General features: G+C 39.6%; 1 protein-coding gene across 3 annotated transcripts in view; it reads left to right on the forward strand.

The window, feature by feature from the left end:
- The window catches only part of LOC101877204 (neuropilin and tolloid-like protein 2), a 37,701-nt gene extending 20,953 nt beyond the window's left edge, over positions 1–16,748 (forward strand). For 2 of the 3 annotated variants that reach the window (XM_034073337.1, XM_034073339.1), the window contains 3 exons: positions 8,113–8,341; positions 12,592–12,705; positions 15,766–16,748. In XM_034073337.1, coding sequence (XP_033929228.1) covers positions 8,113–8,341; positions 12,592–12,705; positions 15,766–16,343 — 921 coding nt within the window. In that variant the 3' untranslated portion in view covers positions 16,344–16,748. The remainder of the gene's footprint in view (positions 1–8,112; positions 8,342–12,591; positions 12,706–15,765) is intronic. The other variant, XM_034073340.1, reaches the window with a different exon arrangement.
- The last annotated feature ends 489 nt before the right edge of the window (positions 16,749–17,237 follow it).

Below are 17,237 nucleotides of genomic sequence, written 5' to 3' on the forward strand. Positions count from 1 at the left end.
GCTGGCCACTTGGGAGGAATATAGGACAGTTGTTAGAGGATGTAGGGAGGCAATTAGGACAGCTAAGGCCTCCTTGGAAATTAATCTTGCTAGTCGAGTTAAGGACAATAGAAAGGGCTTCTTCAAATACATAGCAAATAAAACTAACACAAGAGGCAATATAAACCCACTGCTGAACGAGGTGGGTGCCCTGGAGACAGAGGATACAAAGAAGGCAGAAGTGCTGAATGCTTTCTTTACTCCTGCAGACTCTCCCCAGGGGCCCCAGATTCCTGTAGCCCCAGAAGGAGTCAGGAGTGTCGTGATTTAAACTAAATCTGCACAGTTCCCCCTTTGTTTCCCCTCCCCCCCGCCCCACCTTCCCACTCCCGGAGGGTTGGGAAGGAGAGCCGGAGGAATACAACTCCCACGGATTGAGGTAAAATCAGTCCAGCAATTAAGGTATAACACAAATCACTACTGCTACCACTAACAAATCAATGTTAGAGGAAATAAACAGGGAGAGAGAATACGATACCACCCGCCGACATGAGCCCAGCCAGGAAGAGAGAGGTAACCCCTCCCCCCCGGCCAGCTTCCAGTTCCCTCTCCGAGCCTAGCCCGGAGGAGATTTAACCCCTTCCCTTCCGACCAGTTTCCAGTCCCCTCCCCGAGCAGGACGTGCTGTGGTATGGAATACCTCCCTGACTAGCCCAGACCAGGCGCCCTATCTCTCCCTCCTCCCTGGCAGAGCATGAGCTACTGCTGAACCCATGACAAGGACAAAGGAGGAGTTTGCTTTGGTAGATGAGGATTGGGTTAGGGATCAGCTATGCAATCTGGACATCTATAAATCAATGGGTCTGGATGGAATGCACCCATGGTTGCCGAGGGAGTTGGCGAAGGTCATTGCTAGGCCACTCTCCAGAATCTTTGGTAAGTTGTGGGAAACAGGTGAGGTGCCTGAGGATTGGAAGATGGCAAATGTCACACCAGTCTATAAGAAAGGCAAGAAGGAGGACCCAGGTAATTATAGACAGGTCAGCCTTACCTCCGTCCCTAGAATGGTGATGGAACAACTTATTCTTGACTCCATCTCTAGGCATATCAAGGATGAGGGGGTTATTAAGAACAGCCAACATGGTTTTATGAGGGGGAAGTCATGTTTGACCAACCTTATAGCCTTCTATGAGGAAGTGACTAGGTGGAGGGATGATGGTAGAACAGTAGATGTGGTTTTTCTTGATTTCAGTAAGGCATTTGATACTGTCTCCCACAGCATCCTCATAGATAAGCTAAGGTAATGTGGGCTTGAGGATCAGTTAGTGATGTGGATCAAGAACTGGTTGAAAGGAAGAAGGCAGAGAGTTGTGGTCAATGGGGCAGAATCTAGCTGGAGGTCTGTGACTAGTGGAGTCCCTCAGGGGTCGGTGCTGGGACCAGTGCTGTTTAATATTTTCATCAACGACCTGGATGAGGGAACTGAGTGTACCCTCAGCAAGTTCGCTGATGACACTAAACTGGGAGGACACCAGAAGGCTGTGTTGCCATTCAGCGAGACCTGGACAGGCTGGAGAGTTGGGCAGGGAGAAACTTGATGAAATTCAACAAGGGCAAGTGTAGAGTCTTGCATCTGGGGAAGAACAACCCCATGTACCAGTACAGGTTGGGGGTTGACCTGCTGGAAAGTAGTGAATGGGAAAGGGACCTGGGGGTCCTAGTGGATAGGAGGATGACCATGAGCCAGAAATGTGCCCTTGTGGCCAAGAAGGCCAATGGCATCCTAGGGTGCATTAGAAAGGCTGTGGTTAGTAGGGCAAGAGAGGTTCTCCTCCCCCTCTACTCTGCCTTGGTGAGGCCGCATCTGGAATATTGCGTCCAGTTCTGGGCCCCTCAGTTCAAGAAGGACAGGGTATCGCTTGAAAGAGTCCAGCGCAGAGACACAAAGATGATTAAGGGAGTGGAACACCTCCCTTATGAGGAGAGGCTGAGGGAGCTGGGTCTCTTTAGCTTGGAGGAGACTGAGGGGTGACCTCATCAGTGTTTACAAATATGTAAAGGGTGAGTGTCAGGATGATGGAGTTAGGCTTTTTTTCAGTGATATCCAGTGATAGGACAACGGGCAATGGGTGTAAACTAGAGCATAGGAGGTTTCATGTGAACATCAGGAAGAACTTTACTGTGAGAGTGACAGAGCACTGGAACAGGTTGCCCAGGGAGGTTGTGGAGTCTCCTACGTTGGAGATATTCAAGGCCTGCCTGGACAAGTTCCTGTGTGATGTACTCTAGGTTACCCTGCTCTTGCAGGGGGTTGGACTAGATGATCTTTTGAGGTACCTTAAAACCCTCAGGATTCTGTGATTCTGTGTTTCATCAGTAGCCTGAGCTAAAATGAAAGGCTTTACCTGGAAGCAGCTAAGGAATTGTCACTCTTCTGATTTAGCTATAGCTTCTTCTGATTTAGCTATAGCATCACACCCTCTTAAAGTGCCACAATAAAATTTGCTAGAGCTTTTCTGCCCAAACCCTAAAGGGGCATAGTAACTGTTCAAGCCAAAAATCAGCATACGTTAGCTGGGTACCTGGTATTTGTGATTGTGCCTGCAGATCTAGAGACTGCTTATGAAATCATCACTATCTTATGCTCATTAAAACAACTTGAGCTTTATTGTTGGTCGGAGAGAAGGATAAAATTCTATTCATAACTCTAAAATACAATAGCTATAGCCTGTTCAACAAAACCCAACAGCTGTATATTTCAGACATAGAATGGTTAATAACTTGAGTTGCACTGAAGAGTACGTATTTTTTTCTCCATATAGTATACACATCTTTCATTTTGCTCCTGTATGTGTGTTAAAGCACATATCACTGCTTGCATGTACACAGAAATTAAAAAAATATTTCTAAGCAGTAGCTGCCAAGATGACAAGCCTACCCTATGACTTCTTACGTACCCTTAATGGTTAACTAATCAGCCCTGTTACTACAAAAGACAGATGAAGAAACTCTCTAAGGCTCGATTTGGAGTTTTATAAAGTAGGAATTCCTTATTGCAGTGCTGGGTGCACACATATGTCATTTTGCAAAGGTGAGTGGGGCTGGAGTCTATAAGCAGCATCCATATATCCTATGAACTTATGCATATTTACAGCCTTTCTGGGAAACGCTTTACATATTCACTAGATTTCCTGAAGCTAATTGTAATATTTGCATTTTAATTATGCATATGCTTCCTTGCCTCAGTGGTGGTTTTAAGGGGGCTCTGGCTCTGGTGGTTGCTGACAGTATTCCTCACTGTGTCTGCTGATTGACTTGTGTGCTTGCACAAGTGCAAAAGAATCATAGAATCGTTAGGGTTGGAAAGGTCCTTAAGATCATCTAGGTCCAACCCCCTGTCAAGGGCAGGGACACCTCACACTAAAGCATGCCACACAAGGCTTCGTCAACCTGGCCTTGAACACTGCCAGGGATGGAGCATTCACAACATCCCTGGGCAACCCGTTCCAGTACCTCACCACCCTAACAGTAAAGAATTTCATCTTTATATCCAATCTAATCCTCTGCTGTTTAAGTTTCAACCCGTTACCCATTGTCCTTTCCTTACAGTCCCTAATGAATAGTCTCTCATCAGCATCCCTATAGGCCCCCTTCAGATACTGGAAGGCTGCTATGAGGTCTCCACGCAGCCTTCTCTTCTCCAGGCTGAACAGCCCCAACTTTCTCAGCCTGTCCTCATACAGGAGGTGCTCCAGTCCCCTGATGATCCTCATGGCCCTCCTCTGGACATGTTCCAACAGTTCCATGTCCTTTTCATGTTGAGGACACCAGAACTGCACACAGTACTCCAAGTGAGGTCTCACGAGAGCAGAGTAGAGGGGTAGGATCACCTCCTTCTGTCCTTTTACTGCAGGCCGGAATACGGCTGGCTTTCTGGCCTGCAAGTGCACACTGCTGGCTCGTGTTAATTTTCTCATTGACTAACACCCCCAAGTCCTTCTCCGCAGGACTACCATGAATTTCCTTTTTGCCCAACCTGTATCTGTGCCTGGGATTGCTCCGACCCAGATGTAGGACCTTTCACTTGTCATGGTTAAACTTCATGAGGTTGGCATCAGCCCACCTCACAAGTGTGTCAAGGTCTCTCTGGATGGCATTCCTTCCCTCCAGCATATCAACCTAACCACACACCTTGGTGTCATCGGCAAACTTACTGAGGGAGCACTCAATCCCACTGTCCATGTCACCAACAAAGATGTTAAACAAGACCGGTCCCAGCACCGATTCCTGATGGACACCAGTTGTTACTGGTCTCCAGCTGGACATTGAGCCATTGACCACAACTCTTTGCATGCAGCCGTCCAGCCACTTCTTTATCTACCGAGTGGTCCACCTATCGAATTGATGTCTCTCCAATTTAGAGACAAGGATGTCATGTGGGACAGTGTGGAACGCTTTACACAAATCCAGGTAGATGACATCAACTGCTCCACCCCTGTCCATCAATTCCATAGCCCCGTCATAGAAGGCCACTGAATTGGTCAGACAGGATTTCCCCTTAGTGAAGCCATGCTGGCTGTCACCAAGCACTATGTTGTTTTTCATGTGACCTAGTATGCCTTCCAGGAGAATCTGCTCCAAGATTTTGCCAGGCACAGAGGTGAGACTGACTGGTCTATAATTCCCTGGGTCATCCATTTTCCCCTTCTTGAAAATGTGGGTTTTATTTCCCTTTTTCCAGTCTTCGGGAACTTCACCTGACTGCCCTGATTTTTCAAATATGATGGCCAGTAGCTTAGCAACTTCATTCGCCAGCTCCTTCAGGACCCATGGATGGATTTCATCAGGTCCCAGAAGACTTGTGAATTACTTAAAAACTCTGTGGTTTAGGTCAGGTTTTTCTTATTTGTTCCTTATCTTGAAGAACTGGCCCCGTATATCTTGGTTACTCCTTTCTTATTTTCAAAGGGTACCCTTTTTTATACATACCCCAAGGCCTTACTGCCCTATCTTGCTCTTAACAGAGTGGTTTTAATTTACAACTTAACATTTTAGCTTACAAGCCCTATTAACCAACTTCCAAATTAAAAGTTCAAAACCAGCAACCTAAAAGATGGTGGTAAGAGGACAAGACAAGAAAGAAATTAAAACTTCATTAATATATTTGAACCTTTGAGGAAGTGACTCAACTCCCAGGAGCCCTGTACTAAGTAATATTAGCAGTTCTTCCAGAAACTGGTTTGTAGTACTCTCTAAGAACTTGCCAACAAAGTTTAAGTTGACAAGCAGGTATTCTTTATTGCAGCACTGGGAGACACAGGGGACAGCTCTTCCTAGCTTGTCTCAGCCGATCCTCAATCAGACTGTGGTTATATTGTTGCTTAACATACATATTCATTAAGCATCATACATATTCATTAACCATCCAAGAACTGCTTTATGTAATTCCACAACCATTTCCACATGCACACGACAACGTGGTAGTGGTCTTTGGGAGTCATTTACTTCTTACAACAATCTTCATCACTTTCTGGCAATCTCTGAAGCATGTGCAGTAGATAATGCTTACACCAGCTTAATTGGTTTGGTAACACTGCAGACATAATCATCCCGTCCTTCAGTTAGCCACAGCACATCCTGGACATCTGCTACTTTCAGATACTCTTTATCTATATGTCCTGTTTTTCTTACAATTATTTTTGTACTAAGGTCATAAGGACCTAAAACTACGCCAGCTGTGATTTATCTTATACAACGATTTTCATTATGTGCTTTGGGTGTATTCTGACTAGTTTTTGTGAAACATTTACCTGAGTTACTTTCTATTGCTAATGTTACAAAGCCATCAAACAATGTTTTTTAGAACTGATTTTACTTATTTACAAAAGATTTTGTACTTCCTTGTCTCAAAACAATATTAAAACCATTTTCTTCTTACTTTGACATGTGAGTGCATCAGGTCTTATGCTTAAGTACTTTATTAAATTATTGAATGTTGGCAGAAGGCAGAGTTATAGTTGAGTCAGTCCTGAGGTTAGTTCATCATCCTAAATTATAGAGTTAAAACATTACAGAAAAATAATTATTAGTATTCCAGGAGTAGTTTCTCAAGCTTCAATTCTGGCAGAATTATGATGATAAAATCTATTAGATCTGATATGGTGCAGTCTCTTGAGAAAAATAAGCAGAGATGTTTTTAATTTCCTCAATTAGATTTTGTAATAAAAGTAATTTTTTAAAACTGACACAACTGCAGCAATGAAAGGACTTTTAAAATCTGTGTAACAGATATTTACACATACAGTGAATAGTTCTACTAAAAGTGTCCTTGTTTATTTTTAGCTTCCCTTGTAATTTCACAGCAGATACATAAAGTCAATCATTAAATGAGAATATCATCTCTCTGCCCATATACTAGCATTTAAGAGCTCACACCCATGTTTGTGAGATAAGACATCAATGGAAGACAGGTTCTCAATATAGCTGAGAACAAAGACAGCAGAAGTAGAAAAAAAGGAATAAAAAAAATGGATACTGAAAATCACACAATAGTGAGATGAAGCATGAATTAGTATGGCACAGGCTGCACCTTTTCATAGTGTGCAAGGGGAGACAGAGCTTGCAACCTGCCTCTGGAAAACACTGGAAAGGAAAAGCCAGGGTGTGCAAGTTTTGCCTGCCTTTCCCTGTGCTCGCTCTTTTACCATGTTTTCAGTAGAACTTGTTAAGTGTTTGTAAATCTTTTTTTCCCCCAAAGTTGGTTGGTTTTGGTTTAGTGAATTCTTTACAATTCAGTTTTAAAAGGCTTTGGCTGTAGCTGAGGTTAAAAGAGAGATATGGCAAAAGGACAGAAAAATAGGTAATACAACAGTAGTAAGCGTGGTATTCATCTTTGCTTGTCTCCCCCGCTTCACAAATTAAACAAGAGATGGAGATGTTTGTCATTAGGCAGATGCATGAAAAACCATACTGCGCAAAAGGTCCTTAGTGTCTGTAATAGCAGCCTGAGATATAGCTGTAGGCTGTATTCACTCAAAACACATCAAGTCTAGACTCAAGCTTATCTGAGGAACATACTGAAGACCTTGTGGGTAGAAGGCGCATCTTTTCTCACATAGAGCAAGAGACCTCTGCCTTCACATGGATAGACTTCTTCTCTGTCAAAATAATGGCTACTGAGGAATTTTTAAAGTTTAAGGATGGCCTTTACAGCATGCCTAGGTAACTGAGTTTGAGTTACACAGTTCATCAACTTCCCCTAGAATTTTAAGAATCCCAATACAACCATTCAAGATATGAAAAAGGCCTGTGATCTTTTCACATAATTCTAGCTGAATTACAATCTTGCAGAAGTTTCCTGTTCTGGCAAAATAAATTATTTGCTTATTTTCCAAGTGCCATGTTGGTCTTCCAATTTCTTTGCTGCATATGTTCTAACACATATGCTGCCTTCTCTTGGATTAGATTCCTGCTTTTGGAGGAATTAAGATTGGCTTAATTTATTAACTCTTCCTAGATAGCCAGCTTACTTTTCTTCTGCTTCCATTTTTATTCAAATTACTCCTGACTTTCATGGCTTGTGTCTTCCATAACAACACTATGGTTTAGTAATTATCTTTCATTCTGAAGCAATAAATTTTAATTTCCTTATTTTTACTTCAGAGCTTTCCTGACTAGATTCCTTCCCTTATATTTTAACACTGCTGTTAGGAATTAAAAAGAAAGAAAAGAGAACAGTCAAAATACCATTAACATTCTTTCAGCATATTTATGCATTTCTCATATCTCTTCTAGAGTAATAGTCTGCACATGTAGCAGAGCTGCTTAGGGCTTTCTTCAGCAAGTATATTGCTTTTTCCCTTTTTTTTTTTTTTCCAAGGGGAGTAGAAACATATCAGAGTAAATTATTAAGTAAAGATTGTTTTGGGGAAGGGGCCAAAGCAAAACAGACACTTAAGACAAACTTTAAGTAATACTCCACATTTACATGTCATGAGAAAATGTAAGTTTAAAAGTGCTGTGCATTGAGAGTTACACATGTGTAAGGGAACGAAACATCTCCAAGATTTGCTAAGAAATACTGTCTTCTCGGTATTACTTTTCCTAGAGACAATAATTTCTCTTTTCTAACAGATTTATGTACGATTTCTCGACTATCAAATGGAGCATTCAAACGAATGCAAAAGAAACTTTGTTGCTGTGTATGATGGAAGTAGTTCTATTGAAAACCTGAAGGCAAAGTTCTGCAGTACGGTAGCAAAGGATGTCATGCTGCAGACTGGGATGGGTGTGGTGCGGATGTGGGCAGACGAAGGCAGTAGGCTAAGCAGATTCAGAATGCTGTTCACTTCATTTGTGGATCGTAAGTAGATTTTAAACTGTCTATTCTCCTGGGATCAGGGTACTTCTTCAGGTATTTTAGGAAAAGCATCAGCTATATATTATGCAGCAGGAACACATGAAAAAGGTTGTTTCCATTTTCTTCATGTACTGGCATCTAAATTAAATAATTGCTTTATTACAGTTATAAGCATGGTTCCTGAAGAAAGGCTTTCCTCCAGTCTTAAAAGGTTTGTTTTTCATTTGAATTCAGTAATAATACAGCCCTAAGATATGTAATTCTCACAGAGTTCTACAGATGAGCACAGGCTTACTTAAAGAAGACAGCAGTGTGACTGAAGTGTGCTCTCCCATTAGCCCTCATCTTCCAGTTCTCTGCCAGATACCACAACAGGCTCTTCTCAAGCCCATACTGGATGTTCAGAAGGCTAGAGAACATGTGTGACTCTGCAGAGTCTGGATCTGGAAGTACACCCACTCCAGCTATACCTAAGCTGCTACCTCGTCAGCTGCACATGGCTTGCAGTGATCCCACACGTGCTCCCTTAGGAAAGTCCAGTGTATTGCACAACTGTGGATAAGCAGTTAAATTCAAATTTATTTAAGAAGGCTATATTAAAAGCAGAGCTGTAAATGCAAACTAGATTTCTGTTTGGATCCCATAGCCCAGGGTGGAGATAGTCTTTATTCCCATTGTAAATGAAGATGTTTCCTGAAAGTCAGATTTTCTTTGAAGTGCTTTCTCTCTGAATTTACTGGAATTTTGTTGCCTCACATATTTATAAAGGACAACATTGTCCACATTGCAGAACCTGAAAATAAGTAGCATCTTCAGGACTAAAGTAGACTAAGTTCAGAACTGCAGAGAAGATCTGCAATACGTGGGGAGAGCTGAATAAAGCATATCTGCCACTTCAGAAAATCAGACCTATGCTTGTGCCAAAGGTTTTCAAAGGACTCTGCTTGAAGAATAAGTAGTACAAATTTGCTGTCAAAGAAATACCTTTCTTGACAGAACATGTCTGTAGCCAGTCCTGAAAGGGATCCTGGTCACTACCTTCCAAAAAAATTTAGGTTACAGATAACAAGTGGATTTTATATTCTGTTCCACAAAACAGTAATTTTTTAACACAGGTGAAAAGTTACTTTCTGTAAAACAATTTTCTAAAAAGACTGACGGAGACTTAAGAGAAATATCTTATTGCTTACTTTGCCTAGATGTAAAATAGACAATTGCATGGTTCAAACTAGTCTACTGTTTAAGGTACAAGAGGCATTTAGTAAAAATTACTTATTGTGCTTAAAACTGGTATTTACTGCAATTCACAACTTGCAAAAATTGAGAACTTCTTTTCCAGTAGCATTTATTTCAATGCAATTATTGATATTAGTAGTAGTGCAAGTTATTCCAGCTTCCAATCTAGAAAATGCTATGAATTTTGCCAGGGAAATTTTCTGTATATATTACAAATACTGGAGTGCGGTTGGGTTTTTCTTCTGTTGGGTTTGGGTTTTGGGGAGTCTTTTCGTGGTGTTTTTTTGAGTGCAAGAGGTTGAAACAGTAATCCTAAAGCTAGATAACTTTGTTAACTTACAATTTTAAAGCAACTCAAAAGTCATTGGCAGAAGAAAACTTGAAAAGGTATGTGGTTATTATTATCTATGTTCTAACTTCAAATAGCATCTTTATTGGATAGGGCAATTGAAAGTTATGTGTCTGAAAAATGTTTCATGTATTTTTAAATCATAGAATCAGAATCATAGCATAGTTACGGTTGGAAAGGACTTTAAGATCATCTAGTTCCAACCCCCCTGCCATGGGTAGGGACATCTCACACTAAACCATGTCATCCAAGGTTCTGTCCAACCTGGCCTTGAACACCACCAGGGATGGAGCATTCACAACTTCCCTGGGCAACCCTTACAGTAAAAAACTTCTTCCTTGTATCCAATTTAAACTTACCCTGTTTAAGTTTTAACCCATTACCTCTTGTCCTATCACTACAGTCCATAATGAAGAGTCCCCCAGCACCCTTATAGGTCCCCTTCACATATTGGAAGGCTGCTCTGAGGTCTCCACACAGCCTTTTTTTCTCCAGGCTGAACGGCCCCAACTTTCTCAGCCTGTCTTCATACAGGAGGTGCTCCAGTCCCCTGATCATCCTCGTGGCCCTCTGGACTTGTTCCAACAGTTCCATGTCCTTTTTATGTTGAGGACACCAGAACTGTATGCAATACTCCAGGTGAGGTCTCACGAGAGCAGAGTAGAGGAGCAGTATCAAAGGAGGCTCCTACCAGAAGTGGGGTAAGCAATTTTTCTCACTGAAAAAAAAAAAAAGTCAATCCTTGCTTATCTTATTTTCAGATCATGAGGCTATTTTTGTCTTCTACCTTACTCATGATTTATAATTATATGAAGCCAACCATGAAAACAATCAGTATTTCTGAAAAAAATGTACATAAATGAACTAATTATGCATGACAGTCACCTAACACATGCCTAGAGCTGTTTGCAGAATTGACTAATGTTAAAAACCAATGTATTTGATTTCTGGCTTGGTTCAGTGCATAAATAATGCTAGATACAAAGAATACTGAGCATTGCACCAGCTGTTATGAGAAGAGTCCAGCTATGTCCTTGAAGCCCTGGAGTGGAGACAATCAATCATTGTGACTTTTAGACTTGGTAATCCCCAGATAAACAAAAGGAAAATTAATTCTGTTTATTTGTCCCATTTTTATAAACTTGTGAACAAAAGCCATCCCCAAAAAATGTTAAGGAGACTTCACAGAAATGTAAAATAGAGACTGTGCTGGCAGATGGAGAAGCAGCAACAGAATGCATCATCCAAATATACAGAAAGATGAAACAAATTCCCCTGTTCAGGGGAAATAAAGGGAATGTGTCTTACATTGTAACTCTTTCTCTGTGCTTCCAAAAGAAATACAACTCCACACAGATCCATACTGGAACACCAACAAATACACATGGATCCATGATAACCACTCTGGACACAAATTTCATAGTTTGTCCTTTATGTCAAAAATACTTCAGTAGGTATTGTAGCCTTTTACATACATAGCTTTTTAAATCTATTCTATTTAAATGACAATCCTATTTACCCTTTATAAAGTAAAGCTTGCGCAGTCTTTCTTTCCAAATTCAGAAGGAGAACCTACCTACTCCTTTTTCTGTCACAGACTCTGAAGTCTCACAGGAGGAGTGAGAAATTCTTTATTCAGGACTAGTCACCCTCCTCTGCCGTACCCTTTGGGTTTTGTACTGTGTTTCAGAGAATCCAGACTGCTCAAGAGTAAATTTATTCTATGAAACCAAAGAGTAGAATGTCTACCATACATCTTTGCTGTTTAATGTATAACTGACTCCACTGATAATAGATATTTCTATCATAAAAATACCACATTACTGAGACAAAGAGAAAATTATTTTCTTGTCCAGTGCTCTGAATTCGTAAAGAATTCCCTATGAATATTACAAAACATACTGAAAAGAATTATTACTATTTTTAGCATATTTTTTTAATGTCAAGGAGCTATTCCAAACATTCACAGAAACAAAATCTTTAGGGCAACTTTCTACTTAATTTATTTCTTAAAATTTCTAAATATATATAGACAGAGAGATAAAAAGCTAAACTGTACTCTCTCAATCCCTGCATTAGTTCTAATAGGAGGATCTAGGAGCTTTGATTCACAAACAAGAATGACTTAGATGCCTCCAGTTTCTGAAATCTCTTGCAGTTACTGAAATGGTCCTCCAGAAGCTGAAATCTGATTTGCCTTAAGATATTAATGGGCTCTACAATGCATATGTTCAGGAACTGCTTCACAACATCTACATAGCAGATGCACAGCAGACTGAATAAATATAAACTGATTTTGAGCATACAATTTTTACGCATTTAAAGCCAAGTATTTTAAAACCAAGTACTAAACTATTATTTTAAAGACAAGTATTAAAGCCTTCTTCCATTATCTGTGTTGTGACCATCTCTATCTGCTACCCATTTTGAGAGAGAATTTTTTTGTAGCATTGATAATGCCCTTGCCAGAAACCATATGAAGGATTAAATCATCCAATAATTAGTGATGTGCAAGAAAAGTGCTTGTGTTTGAAATGGAGATAAAGAATTAGTATGCATGTTAAAAAAAAAAAAAAAAACAACAATAACCCCCCCCCCAGGAATTTACTAGTTTTATTGCAGTGCATCAATTACTGAAAATTCCTAATGTTTTCTTTCTCTCCTGCAGCTCCCTGCTCAGGCAACACTTACTTCTGCCATAGCAACATGTGCATCAATAATTCTTTAGTGTGCAATGGCATTCAGAACTGTGCATACCCTTGGGATGAAAATCACTGCAGAGGTGAATATTATACAAAGTATAGCCTTTGTGAGCTAGTCTGGTCAATTTGCCTTTCAAAAAAGTAATGAAATGTCTTCTCCCTGAAAATATGCTGAAGACAGCTATTCTACTAATCTCAGACAGGTGTTCCAATTTTTTTATTTAAATTCAGGAGATGTGCAAGCATCCTGAATATTGATCTTACTGCTTTATAATTAAATTTCTTCCTCTTTAGCATAAAGTATCTTATTTTAAAGGGATGTCAGCTTAACAGGAAATAGAATTTAGTATTTGCCAGGTTGCAGCCTATCCATTTCTAAACTTTAAAGGAAGCAAAGACTGTATGGACAGGTAATACCTTTTAGAGAAAAAAATACAGAGCTTGAAAAAGACACAAGCCTTCAAGCAGAAAAAGCCTTTCTTGGGCAACAGTCTTCAAAGAGAAAGACAATTTTAAAACACTTTTTTTTTAAGCTGTTAATCACAGGCTATCTCAGAGTAAATGCAGTTGCATATAATGTGAGAACGGGTAGGAGGAATTGTTTAGGAAGCAGAAGTCATCACTTATGGAAAATGAACACATGTAAATCACTGCTTCTAGAAGATGGGGCACAGGAGTATTGTTGAAATCATCACAACTACAGGAAAAATGTGTCTCAATATCAGGTTTTGTAGGAAAAATTCTCATAATATGAGGAACTTGTTATTCTGCTAAAGTACAAATATGTTCACTTGTGCTTCAACAATCACTGAGTTTTCAGAGTTGGAACAAAGCAAATTTAAGGTCAACAGTTTTTCTTGCTAAAAGAAAACCAGAAAAGAACACATGTGAGCAGGGATTTTTTTTTTTTGAGACAAAGAATGGCATAAATGCTCTGAACACATGACTCCAGAAAGATTTAAATACATACTCCATTTCAAAGAGAAGTTGACCCTGCAGGAAGGGTCAAAATCTCCTTTACAGAAAATCTTGAAATAAAATGGCTTTTCAACACACAAATCCTGCTTAATTTTTTTAGTAAATACATATTAAAAAACTTACTTTGACATTTTATTTGGGGCAAACAAAAAAATACACACCACTCATAAATACTCTAATGCAAGGTATATTCTGGAAGCTTTCCAGTTAACAAAACTGATCCATAACTCCCAAGTTTTCAATGTAAAAGTGAGCTCCTCTAAACAGTGCTTAGCTTTGTTAATATTCAGTATTCCATCTTAAGTGCAATTTCCAGATGTCTTTCCCATCTTTACCAACTACTTCCTAGAATTTTGCTTAGAATTCACACTTTACATACTGCAGTATTTAAAAAAATAATTCCATGAAAACCATGTCACAATGTGAAGAAAGTTTCCCAGTATTTGCAAATTGCTGTATCTGCTGCTGAATAACCCACCGTGCTTTATGCTGAATACAGTCTAAATTCTACTGTAATACTTGCACAGCAGATAATGAGGAGACAGCTGAAGACTGGACCATACTGCCAGCTTAGGCAGACTGAAGGGAGACTGCTGCAACCAAATAAGCAATATCTAGCCTTAAAAAGAAAGCTTCTCACAGTTGTGTAAAATTCCTGCTGGCACCCAGAGTTCTCATGTAGTCTGTACTGATAGCTACCTAAATCTGAGCATGTTGTGACCTAAGCCCAGTGGCACAAAAATTGATAGGAAAGTCAGTTGTGTGCAATTTATTTTAAGAGATTGGAGAGTGTATCACCTTTTGCATAACAACTTTTTGACCAGAGTATCTTCCAAGAATTAAGAAACCTAGACACAGATGAGAGAACTGCCATAGCGCTGAAATTCATACCTCCCACAATGTACGGTAACACTGAAATCTAAGCTAGGCATGTTTAAACCATGACAGCAGGACAAGAGAGATATCCTCCTTCACATTAAAGGTACAAGTGTAACTCAGAGTAGACAGTCTACACTCTGAAGTAGAACTGTATTTCAGACATAACTTCTTACTAGCCAACTCCTTGGGAGTCTGTTTAGTGTATGAATTGTTTCAAATAGTGTATGATGGTATAGAACTGTCTCCAGGCACTGTGTGTAGAGTACTTAAGTGCATAATACAGATATCCATATGGCAGGAACCAGATATCTGAAAATAATATGCAACATCTAGGCTACTGTATTTTCTTCTACATAGTCTTAAATGCTTTTTTCCCTCAGTAGAGGATGTTGCAGAGTCTCAATGTAGAATTCTTTTAGTCCCCTAGGACAATCATAGAACCATAGAATGGTTTGGGTTGAAGGGGCCTTAAAGCTCATCCAGTTCCAACCCCCTTCCATGGGCAGGGACATCTTCCACTAGATAGACCAGATTTCTCAAGGCCTGTCCAACATGGCCTTGAACACTGCCAAACAAATAAATTTACAGAACAGAAATCCAAATGGAAAAATTTAATCTCCAAATAAGAATTTTTAGTATGGAAACCATCTTGTTCTGATGCTGTCTTGTGTGTTCATATGAAGTATATCCAAAAGTGCCATATGATTAGGGTTGGTTGGTCCATGTTTGTTCCCCCCAGCCACTCTCTTTTTTTTTTTTCCCATCTGACTTGATTACTGGACTGTTAAAACTGGAATATATCTATGCTAAAGCTCCTTGTAAACAAATAGTACAGTCACCTTCACATAATCACTATGATAATATTTCCCTTTTAAGGAAGAAATAGATAATTTTAAATCTATGTTTCCTTCTATTGTCATTAATGGGAATGTTACCAGTGGGAGCAAAACATGGTAAGAGAAGTATCAGCTGTAGCTGTTACTTTAAGCCTACTTAATTTGTGAATTTTGGAATGTGAACTGATCAGTAGAGTTTTAGGATTAAAGCCACATCCTAGCTCAGTCAGCCTACACTGGCCACAGAGTTCCACCTGCCACTGAAATACCGTGTGGTGGCCAGTAACTCAGACAGGGAATTAGACTTGCTGAACAAATGCACAGATCCAGGATGATAAATCCCTTTGACACACAGATCTAGCCTTCAATGCCATTAAGTCATTAAGCATGATCAAAAATGTGAAAAATCATAAAACCGTCATCATAAGCCTAATTTTTTCTTTGCAGAAAAGAAAATAACTGGATGGTTTGAAAAAATCACCACAACTCATGGAACAATCATTGGCATCACATCAGGGATAGTTTTAGTACTTCTCATCATTTCAATTCTAGTACAAGTAAAGCAACCTCGCAAAAAGCTTATGGCTTGCAAGACTGCTTTCAATAAAGCTGGCTTCCAGGAAGTATTTGATCCTCCACATTATGAACTATTTTCATTAAGGGACAAAGAAATTTCTGCAGATCTGGAAGATTTATCAGAGGAACTTGAAAACTACCAGAAAATGAGACACCCTTTAACAGCTTCCAGATGCATTCATGACCACCACTGTGGTTCCCAGGCCTCTAATACAAAACAAAGCAGGACAAACCTCAACTCCATGGAACTTCCCTTCCACAATGACTTTGCACAGCCTCAGCCAATGAAAACATTTAACAGTACATTCAAGAATAGTTACATTTTCAAACAAGTGCATGACTGCCCTGAGCAAGTCATAGAAGACAGGGTGATAGAGGAGATTCCGTGTGAAATTTATGTTCAAAGAAGAGAAGATATGACACAAGGTTCATTATCTATTGACTTTTGATTTCCTAGTGAAGGTGGTATCACTGCCTATACAAGATGCTTGTGTATAATTACAGTGTATATATTCAAAGTGTATTATATGCAGCGTGAGATGCACACACTTTTAGCTTGTTATACTTCATTTAAAAAAAGTCTGCCTAACTAATTCTTGCTGAGAAATGGTGGATTTCCTACCATCTTCCCAAGCTACCTATCTAGTCGAGGAGTAAGACAGAGACTTTGAATGAATATTATAAGTAAAGGATATTGGAAGAAAAAAGCAAAGAGCTACTAATCATTGAAGACTGAAACCGATGATACTATTCTCTTACTCATATAATTTTCTCTTCTTTAGACATCTGCATTTTAAGACAATTTTAATACCTCAGTTAGTTACATAAATAAAAGTGCAACGCATGTACGTCAACATACGTGTCTTATTTTATTTGTCAAATTCAAAGTAGTGCTAAATGCCAGTTGAGACTCCAGAATTATGTTACAGCCATCTGTTTAATCTTGCCTACTATTTATATTGCCTTCAGTGATCAGTTACTCACTCTACGTTTTGTGAGAAATAAGAGGGATGCAAGAGGGATGGGGAGGAGAATCAAAAGAATGTAACTAACTCCCATGGGTTGAGATAAGTATAGTCCGGTAACTAAGGTATAATACAAAGCTACTACTACCACTACCACCAATAATAATGATGATAAGAGAAATAAGAAGGGGAGAGAATATAAAGCTAAAAGGGAAAAAGAAAAGAAAACAATAAACACAAGTGATGCACAATGCAATTGCTTACCACAAACCAACCGATAACCAGCCCGATTCGAGCAGTAATCTGGGCCTTCCAGGTAACTCCCCCCAATTTATATAGTGGGCATGAAGTGCTGTGATATGGAATACCACTTTGGCT

Source organism: Melopsittacus undulatus, chromosome W (genome assembly GCF_012275295.1).
Source record: "Melopsittacus undulatus isolate bMelUnd1 chromosome W, bMelUnd1.mat.Z, whole genome shotgun sequence".
NCBI lineage: Eukaryota > Metazoa > Chordata > Aves > Psittaciformes > Psittaculidae > Melopsittacus > Melopsittacus undulatus.